The following is a 12633-nucleotide window of genomic DNA, read 5'->3' as shown; positions in this document are numbered from 1 at the left end:
ACATATGATTGATATGTTTCTTGAATATACTGCATTGATAGGCATAGTCAGCCCTGCCTGTCTATGCCTTCAAGATCTGCAATTCAACCAATTTCAGTTCATGTACTATGTAGTTGGGACCATGATGGTGTGTTTGTACTGAACATGTGTAGGCTTTTTTTTTTTTTTTTTTTGTCATGAGTTCCTAAACAGTTCAGGATAACAGCTATTTACATAGTATTCATAATGCATTAGTTATTATAATCTAGAGAGGGTTTAAAGTGTATCGATGGATGTATGCAGGCTATATACAAATGCTATACCATTTTATATAAGGAATCTGGGCATCCTCTGATTTTGGTATCCTGAGGGGGATCCTGGAACCAATACCCTGAGGACACAGAGATGACTGTACTTGAAAACTGTGTAACATACAAACTACTTTGGAAGACAAAGAAGAAATAAAGTGGGAAGCCTAGGAGGCAAAAGTAATTGGGGAAGATTTTGATCTGCACTGTCTGTTTCTATTGGGAAGCTGTCCAAAGAACAGTCTTAGGAAGGATAACAATCTTGTACTTTAAAAAAAAAAATTTTATTTATTTATTTTAATTATGTATATATGATAGCAGAATGCATCCAATCTTGTATTTTAAGAGACAAATTATTAAAATTTCATTCAACCAACACTTACTGAGTCACAGCTGTGTACCATATTCTATGCCAGGCACAATCACTGAATAGAATTGGTTCCTGTCCTAACAGAGTCCAGTGAAAGAATTAAAAGGGTAAAAAGTATGCGTGTGCTGAGGGGAGTTAGTGGATCTGGCATCTGATTTTATTCTTTTAATTTATTTACTTTTTAAAAAGTTTTGGGACCTGCATCTGAAAGTCATCTGGAAGGAAATAACATTTGACCAAGGTCTTGAAGAACAGCAGCAACTTGCTGAGTGGTAGTGGCCATTCTTGGCAGAGCCAATACCACGTGGCCATACTTGGAAGTTACTGTGCATGACAGACATATTCAGAGTAGCTGGAATATAGGCTGCACCTAGGGGGTGAGGCTCAGGGGGAAGGTAGGGCAGCTGGTGAAGGGCTTTCTAACAAAAGAGTCTGCAAAAGTTTATATAACAGGCATCAAAAAACAATGAGCAGGATCTCAGAATGCACCTGATTTTCAAGAATTCTCACTCACACCATCTTCTCTCATTTGCTGAGTCTACTGTAGTTAAGCCAGAAACACTGTAAGACTGGGTTCTGTTTATTAGTTCTGAGCATGGAACATGTGCTTCAGTCTGTTATTTGGACATTTACTTTAAGATATAAATATTTTAAATGCAAAACTTAAATACTCAAGAACATTTGGTCATTTACTCTGATATCATGCTTTTATCTCCCAAACCATCTCATTATCACAAGGGGAAAAACCAAACCAAACCAAAGAAAACAAAAAACAAACTAAAAAACAAAACCGAAGTACTTTCTCAAGGAGATGATGGAAATAGCACTTTCACCACCAGCAACTTACTGAGCTGCGATTTTGATGAATTTTTTCACCAGCTGCACTCGCTTGCACAGCTGGCTGCAGAGCAGAATCTCTGTGGCCACCCAGAGCTGGACTTCATTGCATCTCTGGAGCAGAAGGCTGAGGTTCACAGTGTGCTCCCCACTTCCCTGTCTGCTGAATGTGAAGTAAATAAGCTCTTGCTGAAAGAAAATGTACCCATGCCAGGGATTATTTTTAGCACAACATAAAGCAGATAGAACATTTAGTTCATTTTTAAGAGCTGCTTCAGGTAGCCACACCATTCATATGTTTACAGAAAACAGAACAAATAATAGGATATTAAATTCAGAGTGATTGAGCTTTAGTTTTAGAGATGCCTCATTCAATAATGCTCACCTAGAATCCTCATATAATTTTTCTGTCTGTAAGGAAGATATCTTTATATGATAAAAATAAAAATATTCTAAAGTTATAATCACAGGTCAAATGGAATCCCTAAACTTCTCAAACTTGTTATGTAGAAAACTCAAATGAAAACATAAGCACTACTAGTGTTTATTAAAGTATCAGACTTCAAATCAATTATCAAATTTTAATGTGAGTTAGGACCACCTGGGGGACTTTGAGAGCTAATCAGCCTGTCCCTGATTTCTGATGTAGTAGACTCTGGACAGGCTGAAAATGCACAATTCTATCTAGTTCCCTAGTGGTTCTGGAGATGGTGGCCTGGGGACCTGCTCTTTGAGAACCACTGATAATGAGATATTGCCAAAATGTAAATAGAAAGAAAATTGATATTAAGAGCTAGTCCTAATAATTTACAAATAAAGCAGAACCAGTAACTATTTATATCTACTGCACAAAAAGCAACAGAAGAGATTTGTTTTTTTTTTAATTTATTTTTTAAAATTTATTTATTTATCTGGTGCTGATGATCAAACCCTGGGCCTCCTCCCGAGTACTACGCAAGTGTTCTACCACTGAGCCCCAGCCCCAGGATTTGTTTTTAAATGACAGTGTGTGCACATTTGACGGAAGTAATCCACACTCTCCCCTGCATAATCAGTGGCACTTCCCATACCACCAACACTGCCAAAGACAAAGTCATTCAGCCTGATCAAGCACACTTCTTGCTCAAATTCAGATGGTAATATTGAAATTTGTAAATGTGAAATGTGATTCCTCATTTTCTGCAAACGGGTTCTAAACCGACATTTCAAAATAAAAATGAAACTTAAAGATCCTTAAATAGGGCATGAGGATCTTCTTCAAAAGGAAAAGCCGGGCTGGGGATGTGGCTCAAGCAGTAGCGTGCTCGCATGGCATGCGTGCGGCCCGGGTTCGATCCTCAGTATCACATACAAACAAAGATGTTGTATCTGCCGAAAACTAAAAATAAAATATTAAAAATTCTAAAAAAAAAAAAAAGGAAAAGCCATTTTTGGAATGAAAACTGTCATTACATGGTAAAGTCCAACATATGGTTACACAAGGCTGTAACATTCTTCATCTCATGATTCCTATGAGCCTTTCTACCAGCCACATTTACTCATTAATCGTCTTTAGCTCCTAATCTATTATTCAAAAATGTTATTCTCTATCCAGAAGAGAGATAGTAATGGATATAAAATTTGAAAAATATCCAATATTTGAAAGAAAGTATTTGCAGTCTTAAGAGCACAGTCTAAATTTTGGAATGTTCTTAAGTAAAAGGATGGGTATACACATCTTTTATATGTGTATGTGTTCAAATATAAATATGATTACTGTAAACTTCATGGAAAAAATGGAAAAATCAAAATCAAACATAAAACTATTCTTCAATTCCATTAAAGCATCATATATATGTATATATATATATGCACACACAAATCATATGCCTATATAAATGTATATACACATATAAAAATATACCATATCTGTACTACTATACACAAGTATATAATTACATTAGAAAAAAATAAAGCATGAATACATAATCCAATTTACCTAGGGTGGGGTCAGACTTCCAACATACTTTAAGTCAACAAAATAACTTTTGGACTATGCCATCCTAGCATAACTCTACCACTGCACATCAAAACATCTCTTCAAGAAGAATTCACAGTGAAAATAGCATTAGCATTTTGATCTTTTCACTCCCTACTCACCTCGTGAATTGAATTGAACAGATTCCAATCAAAATTCATTAATTCCAGAGCAAGATCCCAAGTGTTCATTCCCAAAATCCTCATCGACCTTTGCTGTGATTCCTCATTTTCTGCAAACGGGTTCTAAACCGACAGACAAGCAAAAAAAAGAAGCCTCAGTAATTCCCACAAGTTTTACAGTGAATTGGCTGCCTGTAGAAGTGCACCAGAAGCCCAGATTAGAAAGGTAATCTTTTCTGGGTGCACTTAATATTTTTCCTGGTCTGTTCACCTTCAGTGAGTTATAGCCAATTTAGGAAACAATCTTGGAACTGGTAGAATGTGATCAATGATACTTCACTGAGTTAGCCTCCCCCTCCTCCTCCCACCCCAAGCCAGCACACACCCACCCACAAATCTGATTATAAAACACTGCCCTGGCAGACAGCATAATGAAAGCAAAAGCCCTGAAATCACTTTGGCTGCTGGTAAGAATTAATGTGCCAGCAGGGTTAGTTGAAAAACAAACAAAAGAAATGTCATAGTGCACTTCAATAAAGACAGACACGGCTTTTACAGGAAATATGTTTAACAAGTCTCATCCCAGATACACATTTACAAGTTTTATTAAAATGCCCGTGGAAAGTGAAAAAATTCAACATGGAATAAAAAATAAAAGCTTTTTCATTTATATCCTATGGTAACTTCTTAAGTATTAGCTGCTTTCTCTATAAAAAAAAAAATGGTGCCTAATCATAGGAGGCTGGTAACTTCCTTAAAAATGTGGCCAGAAATAATTAAATGCCAATGCAACTTTAAATTTAACATCACCATTAAAGCTATTAAAAAATAATTTGGCACCTTTCCAAAATATTTGACACTTTCTAATTAAAATACAAATTCCTCCATCATTTGAGGGGCTGGACTTGAATAGCTAATGACTAAGAGAATGGGACTTTGCAAAAATAAATGACATGGCAGAAGGAAGGGACTATTTCAGATGCCAAATAATAGTGTCTACTTCTAATCTGAAAAATAAATGATTTGCATTTCTAGAAGTTTTACATTTATTAAGAGGTTTCCTAAGTAAAAACAACAAAACAACAACAACAACAAAAACAAAAAAGCAACTTATAACAAAAAGATCTTCACAGAGATTTCCCTCTGAAGAACAATGATTCAGAGGAGGAAGGTTTAAACTGCCTCTGTATCCCCAGTGCTGGCCACACCAAGGAGCTGGGAAAGTGCTGACTAAATGAACAAGCTTCTGGATGAGGAGGTGCTGGGGTGGGGGACAAGGTTCCTCAGGTCGGTCTGCTGGGATGGGACTAGGCTGACTTCACCACAGAAAATTGTCAAAGGGAAGGAATACCAATATCAGCTGAATAATTTGGAGTTGTAAGGGTGTGCTCATTTGGCTTTTTATTTAAATTTTCCCTAGGTGTGCCCCTTACCCCTCTGGTTGGTTGTCCACTCCCTAGTCTAGGAAACATCTTATATTTCTTTATTCTATACCTACACAGCTCTAATTCCTGATGTCTAAAAGATATACTAAAATGAAATCAAAGTTCTAGTGGGTTCCAAAACTTTCACATAGGTTATTCTTGTGTTTCCTGTGTTATTCTTCCCTCATGATGTTCTATTTTAACTAAAATTCTTTTCAGATGAAACACTGAATTTTATGATTCCCAAGAAGAAATGTGAAGTGGTGCCCCAAGTTGATGGGGGAGACATCTGAGGGCAGGATGGAGTCTGGCTTCTCTTAGAACATACTTCACAGTACCACTTACTCCATGGAGACATTGCACCGGGGTGCCTGAGACTGAACAGTAGGAGAAGCAAGCTCAGGGAACTTCATGAGGACTGTGTGGCTGAGAGAGGAGTGGGAGACAATTCAACTGCAGGTCCCTTCACTGCCGGGAGCCCCAGAGTGGCTACATGTTGAATCACAGGGAAGGGTACAATCAATTTCAATATTTACTAAAAGAGATACTGTGCAGAGCTGGGCTAGGTAACTCTCAGTAAATCTGGAGGCTGAGGCAGGAGGCTCACAAGTTTCAGGTTAGACTCATCAATTTAGCAAGACTCTTGGCAACTTAGTGAGAATCTGTCTCAAATGAAAAAAAAAAAAAGTCTGGAGATGTAGTTCAAAGGTAGAGTGCCCCTGGGTTCAAGCCCCAGTTTTTTTTTTTAAAAAAATGTTTACTACCCAGTTGATCATGTTTCACTGAGGGTGTTATATAGGATCTGCTAAAGGTCAGAACAGAAAAGGTCCAAGTAAAGCAAATGCTTCCCACTCCTTTTCTTCCTCATCACCTATAAATGAAAGGAATGTGCAGGAGCTTCTGAGTCAAACATAACGGGATTTAAAAATCCTAGTAGTCTGCTGCCTGGGCATGGTGGTACATGCTGATAATTCTAGCTACTTGGAGGCCAGAGGCAGGAGGATTGCAAGCTTGAGGCTAGCCTCAGCAACTTAGCAAGATCCTGTCTCAAAATAAAATTAAGGAAAAAAAAAATCCTAGCACTCTCCCTTGTGTGGCTTAGGAAGCTAGTGAGTAATTCAGCCTTTCTAAAACTTACAGGTTTATTGGGAATGTTAAATGAGATACTATAGGTCAATCACTCAGCAAACCCCTATCAGGTTATAAATATGAAAATTGACAGTGATGAACATTATTATGTTAGCTTGATGTCCTGAAGATAATTTTACATAGAATGTTTTTATGAAAACAATTTTGGTTAACCCATGTGGGTTAAAAATTCCTTAATTATATATACAACAGGAGCCAGCTAGAAAGACAGGCCCCGTGATGACTCCGTGAAAGGAGATGAGGGCCTTGAGTCTAGAAGGTATGATCACACTGTTAGAGCCTGCTTGTCCTAGATGGTGGATCTAGCCTGACCCTGCCTTTCAAGAAGCAGCCAAGAGACTGAAGTCTTGACTATTGAAAGGATGTGTTCTACATTTCTTCAAACTCCTGTTCTTCAGTGGTGTCTGATGTCCATCCTTATGACCCCATCCTACATAGGGAGGGCTGATAATCCGCTCTTTCTTCCCTCTCTCTCTCTCTCTCTTTTTGTTTTTTTTTTGTGGTGCTGGAGATTGAACCCAGGGCCTTATGCATGTGAGGCAAGCACTCTACCAATTGAGCTCTACCCTGGCCCTCCCACTCTTTCTTCAAGGAAACCGAGCACTCAGAGTGCACCGAGTGCATTGAAGCAAAGCATTCAGTCTGTTTGCCCCTAAATTCACCCGGGGAACATTTCTCAGCTTGATCTCCACATACCTCCCAAACAAGAATAAGCTAAATTGAAATTCCATAGGAGAAGCAGTCACTTGCTTCCAATCCCTTTTTTCAGGAGATCAAAAAGCAGCAAGAAGGAGCTGAAGAGTTCCTAAGGTAGATAGGAAGAGCTCCTAAGGTAGGCATCGCCTTGTTTTGCAGAAGCAATGTGCTCTGGCAGCTGGCTGGGGAGGACACAGTTCATATGTGTGTATGTGTGTGTGTATGTGTGTGTGTGTGTGTGTGTGTGTGTGTGTGTGTATGTGTATTTTTTTTCATTATAAAGCATGTGGAAGTATGCCTTGAGTCTGACATTTAGGTTTGAAGTACAGGGCTAAAGGTTCTTACCAAAGTGTCAGCCAGGTCTTTCCGGTAGACACAGATTCGACCAGATGCCTCAAGAGATTTGGAGATGGCCAAGTCATTCGGCTGAAGTTCGTGCTTTTCTTTATTTAAAAAAAAAAAAGTAATTAGAAACAAAATAGGCCTACACAAAACATGTACTGAGTTAAAATTGCCCACAAAATATGTTCAAAAGTATATTAACTAGGATTTAAAGTAGATTAATTCATTCTACACATTATACAACACCAGAGGTAACATGGATATCACTGCTCAGCTCAGTGTGCATTAAACAGGTTGAATGCCATGGAGTAGAACTCTCTTGAAGTTCTTATTTTAGTTATTCTTTAGAACATAAGACAGTTAAAGGAACAAAATAAAATTTACTCATCATCCTCTCTCCAAAATAATTATACTCTATACATATTTGCAGTTATTATCCACATGCATTTATAATTATTCATACACACATAGACTTGTAATTGGGTCCATTTAAGGCTTTATATTCTGATTTTATTATAAGCACTTACCCACTTATCAAAGTTATTTATATATGTCATGTTTAATTGGTTATGTAACAGCTCATTATGCCATCATCTTATCTTTCCTCTACTGTTGAACATTTAATCGTTTCCTTTCTTTTGGTCATATAAATTAAATGACATGATACATGGTAAGTACTAGCACAGGGCCTGGCACATAATAGGCACTTGATAAATGGGTTCTATTAGCATAGCAGACATAATATATATTGCTGAAGTCAACATCCTTGCACATAAATCCTAGTCTTCTTATAGATGATTTTCTTAAGATGGATTCTCAGTACTAAAATTATGGGGTCAAAGGGAATGGATATTTTTAAAGTTATTGACAAAAATTGCTTTCTAATTTTTTTTAAAGAAAAGCAGTCATTATATTTTCCTAAAAATAATTTTAAAACTTGCACACTTACTAACACTGATTATTACTTTTTGATAAGTTTGCTATTTTGCTAAAACCAAAAATATAAGTCTCAGTTTATTCTGGCTTCTATAAATGTTTTGTATTTTATTTAGAGATAGGGTCTCACTGAGTTACTTAGCACCTCACTATTGGTGAGGCCGGCTTTGAACTCATGATACTCCTGCCTCAGCCTCCCAAGCTGCTGGGTTTACAGGCATGGGCCACTGTGCTGCGTTCTAATATATTCTTTAAAAAAAATTAAAAAAAAAAAAATGACAGTGGCTAATATATTCTTAATGGTCCAGCATTATAAAGACTACGAGTATTAGAATGCTGCACTTTTGATGTGGGTTGTAAATGGCTCCATTCAGCCGGGTTCTAAAGAACTTTCAGATCTTTTACTATACTATAAAAGATCAAAACCAAATTTTAACCTCTGAGTAAGTGAGTAGGTTATTGTTAGCACACACATATATCATATGTACTCATAGCCTGGGTACAAAGCATCTAGAAACTACTAAAGTTTTTAGAATAGAACTTTTTTTTTTTTTTTTTAAGAGAAAGCCATAAACTTCCAACATTTCAAAACTTTTTTTGACAAGAATAAACAGAGATCATTGTCATTTCATCCTGAAGTAGCATTAAAACATTATTTGTAAAAAATTTATGTAAACAGAACAAAAAATACATTAAATATCTTTTTTTTTCCTAATTAAAACATTCTTGTTGCCAGGCTAGGTGGCATGCACACTGTAATCCCAGCTACTCAGGAAGCTCAGGGCGAAAGGATCACAAGTTCAAGCCCAGACGGGAAACTCAGTGAGATCCTGTCTTAAAAGGATAAAGGGATGGGAGTGTAGCTCAGTGGTAGAGCACTCCTGAGTTCAATTCCTACTACTGCAAGAAACAAAACACTACCCCCAAACAAAAACAAAACAACAAAAAATGATTGTTCAGGAGGGTAATAAGATGCAGGCAGGAAAGTACTTTTGTGTATGTATGGCTGCTAGGGATTGAACCCAGGGCCTATGCATGGAAGGCAAGCACTCTACCAACCGAGCTATATCCCCAGCCCAGGGAGGTATTTTGTGAGTGGAGGTGGATTACTGGAGATTGAACTCAGGGAGCTCTACCACTGAACTAAATCCCCAGCCCTATTTTTTTTTTTTTCCTATTTTAAGACAGGATCTTACTAAATTGCCCAGGCTGGGCTCAAACTTGTGATCCTCCTGCCTCACACTCCCAGGTTGCTAGAATTATAGGCACACGCTACTAAGCCTGGCCAGGAAGGTTCTTTACATATTAAAAAACAAACAAACAACAAACAAAAAATCCTAATGGACGGGAAATGGTGGCACATTTTCAAATCTGTGGGCTAATTCCAGAAATGAGCTGACACTTCTACTGATGATTAGCAATGGACCCCATTAGAACTCACTGTACATCCTGATGAATCTAATTTAAGAGAGGATGAAAATGGTATTTCACAGCCATCAAATAGATATCAGGTAGTAAAAGAGCCCCTCATTAGTTGCCAGTTTCTGTCGGCTCCAAGTGATCCTAGGGCCACCAACAACTGTGTTGCAAAGTTCCTTTGTTCTCTAGCCCTTTTGGGACAGGGACCTAATGATCACTTTCTGCAGGGGCTGCATCTTGAGCAGCAAAAGTTGGTTTTGATGAAACTCAATGTTTAAAATCATTTAATATTTTTGGTCACTCAAAAAATTAAATATACACTTATCATGTCTATCTAAAACATGTTAATAAAAATTCAACCACTTTTGATGGATTGTAGTGGTACAGACCCATAAACCCAGAAACTCAGGAGGCTGAGGTAGGAAGATTCTAAGTTCAAGGCCAGTATCAGCAACTTAGTAAGACCCTGTCTCAAAAATAGAAAGTAAAAAGAACATGGGGATGTGGTTTAGTGGTAAAGCACCCTTGGGTTCAACTTCCAGTACCACCTGCCCCACCCAAAACAAAAAAACAACCACTCCTTGATTAAAATACATCATGTTCACATGTTTTGCTTGTTTTTCCCCTAGATAATTTTTTGGCAGGGGTAGATACTAGGTATTGAACCCTGGGCCTCATGCATCTTAAGTATGTGCTCTATCACTGAGCTCCCTTCTAGCCCTAGATCATGCTTTGAGAGGTTGTACAGAGTTCTGGAGAGGAGAGACTCTCTTTCATTAGGCCTAAAGAGAAGTGCCTGCGTGCTGTGTAATGGACTAGCGTACAGGACCATTTTACCTGCCTGTAGGTCTCAAAGCGATAGGAGCCAGATACTGTTTTATGATGCTTTAACTAGTGTCATGCTGGGTATATTCTGGGGTTCACCTCTTCCTGAACAACAAAGAATAACAGAAATGTGGTCTATCTGCTCCCCTCCCCTGCCTGCCCGAACTCTGGTTGATTAGTTCATAGAGTTCTTACATTTTTTTCAACTTCTGATGTTTAGTCCCTTTCTTCGTATTTTTCTCAGGGTTAATGAGATATTAAATAAAGATAGTAAGCCAAAAAGGAGGCCAGTGACACTGAGATCTGACAGGTCCCCATGAAAATGATGGGGTCTGTTCAGGCTGAGTAGATCAATAGCGACAGCTTGTAATCTGTGTGATCTTATTCAAAACAGACAATAAAGCATTCTCTGTGGATAAATAAAGTCCAACAGAAGGTGAAGCTGTAACTAGGTCTTGCTCCCCATGTCCACCTGAAGGTACATTGCCCTGTGAGCTCTGGCTTATTGTGCAGTTTCCTTTCTTCCGACAGGAGTCTTTATGTATTAAACTGTCAGCCAGCAATAAGACTAGTTCAAGGCCATCTTTTATTTTTTTTTCCCTACAGAAATGTCATCCTTTAGCAATTTCCCAAGTTAATTTAAATATGAAAATGGAAGGGTTATCTAGAGTACAAAATATGAAAAGCTTTATAATGCATTTCAAAACACTGTTTGCCTCACTATTCAGTTCTCGGGGAGGAAATTCAGCATCTAATGCTACCCCACTGTTGTCATGGAAACACCTCTGGTAGGCAGCTTCTCATTGTTACTGTGGTCATCCAGCTGCGGGCTCAGAAGAGAAGAGCTCAGCGTTTATCCTACAAAAATGTCAACTCTCTCCTTTTGGAGGAAATCCAGTGAAAGGTTAATATGCAAGGACAGAAAATAATTTACCCCCAGAGAATGTGATGGCCACCAGAGCCAGATCCTCTTCTGCATGCTGGATCTTTTCTGCCACGACTTTGAGGATCTCTTGTGCTGTGCTGGAAACTTTTGCCTTCACACTGACATAGGAGTGCTCCGTTATATACACGTGGCAAAAAACTGCACAAATCAAAACAAATTATGAACACAACTGAGATCATGAGGTACAGACTATCCCAAATCAAGGCACCCACTTTGTTGTTTTCTTCATTTTAAAGCATATGCAGTCAGATGTACGCGTTTGCCTAAGCACAGGAGTGCCCCAGATTATATGCCTGTAAGTATGTGCCGGCAAGCACAGGAGACTTAGATGTTATAATGCTGATGAATAGGCATAAGTAGTAGTTAGGTTTCCCCAACTGTCTTAGAAATGTATGCTCCTGGCATCGAGGTAAAGACCGTCTGACTAGAATATAGTGGCATCTGTGCTACATAGGACTGTACTTTTTAATCCCTTTATTGAGAGCGACTGGGATCTTCAATCAAAGCAGCATATTAAAACATCTAACTCATAAATTTTTATTTTACACTCCATTTCATAACAGTCTCAGTGGACCAATCAAAAACAGCACATTTGCTATTAGAATTCTCATAAGCTTATCTAAAAATCAGTCATCTGTCTTGGTTTTTGTGTTCGGCTTTCTCAATCATTAAGAATGACCCTCTTGCCCCCTTATCAAAGTACGGATGAGTTTAGTTTCCAAACAGAGGTCACATTTCTCACCTTTTTAATTTCCTTTTTTTATTATCTGTGGTGCTAATAATTTTTACTAGGAAATTATCATCATCAGGGTAAATGGCTCCTGGAAATTTTTTTTTGTTATGATTTAATAGCAAAAACTTTTAATAGCAACGTACATTGTTGACACACTGCTTCTTAAAATCAGCTACTCTGAATGTATAAAACACTAGCTGCTTCAGAATAAACAGGATAATTAGATATTCTGCTCTTCTATATGTATAAAAAAAGAATGAGCTCCTAAGAGAAATTTTATATGCAATTTAAATGGCATCACAAAAAATAACCAAGGATTGCTTTCATAGAAATGCAAACAAAGCAAAAGCCTAAGCATGAGTTGACATGTCTAGAGCCTTAAAGCAAACATGTAAGTAGAAAGCACCTGACAGATTTTGCGTGGTTTGGTTGGGTGTGTCACTAAAACAATAGCTTCTAATAAATAGTTGTTTTATATTTTGTCAATAGGTTGTAAAGGGGGAAAAAGCTTTCCTCCCTTAATGGAAAAA

At 37.9% G+C, this 12633-nt stretch overlaps 1 protein-coding gene across 2 annotated transcripts in view; it reads right to left on the bottom strand.

Moving 5' to 3' along the window:
* Positions 1–12633, bottom strand: part of Rapgef5 (Rap guanine nucleotide exchange factor 5) — a 226736-nt gene that overhangs the window by 24201 nt on the left and 189902 nt on the right. For both annotated transcript variants that reach the window (XM_078039979.1, XM_078039980.1), the window contains exons 17-20: positions 11359–11508; positions 7248–7345; positions 3634–3756; positions 1505–1683 (exon numbers count right to left, since the gene is read on the bottom strand). In XM_078039979.1, the coding sequence (XP_077896105.1) occupies positions 1505–1683; positions 3634–3756; positions 7248–7345; positions 11359–11508 (550 nt within the window). The remainder of the gene's footprint in view (positions 1–1504; positions 1684–3633; positions 3757–7247; positions 7346–11358; positions 11509–12633) is intronic.

The sequence above is a fragment of the Ictidomys tridecemlineatus genome, chromosome 2 (genome assembly GCF_052094955.1).
Source record: "Ictidomys tridecemlineatus isolate mIctTri1 chromosome 2, mIctTri1.hap1, whole genome shotgun sequence".
In the NCBI taxonomy this organism is placed as follows: domain Eukaryota; kingdom Metazoa; phylum Chordata; class Mammalia; order Rodentia; family Sciuridae; genus Ictidomys; species Ictidomys tridecemlineatus.
Note: the sequence above shows the minus strand (reverse complement) of the source record. Positions and strands in the feature narration are given on the sequence as shown.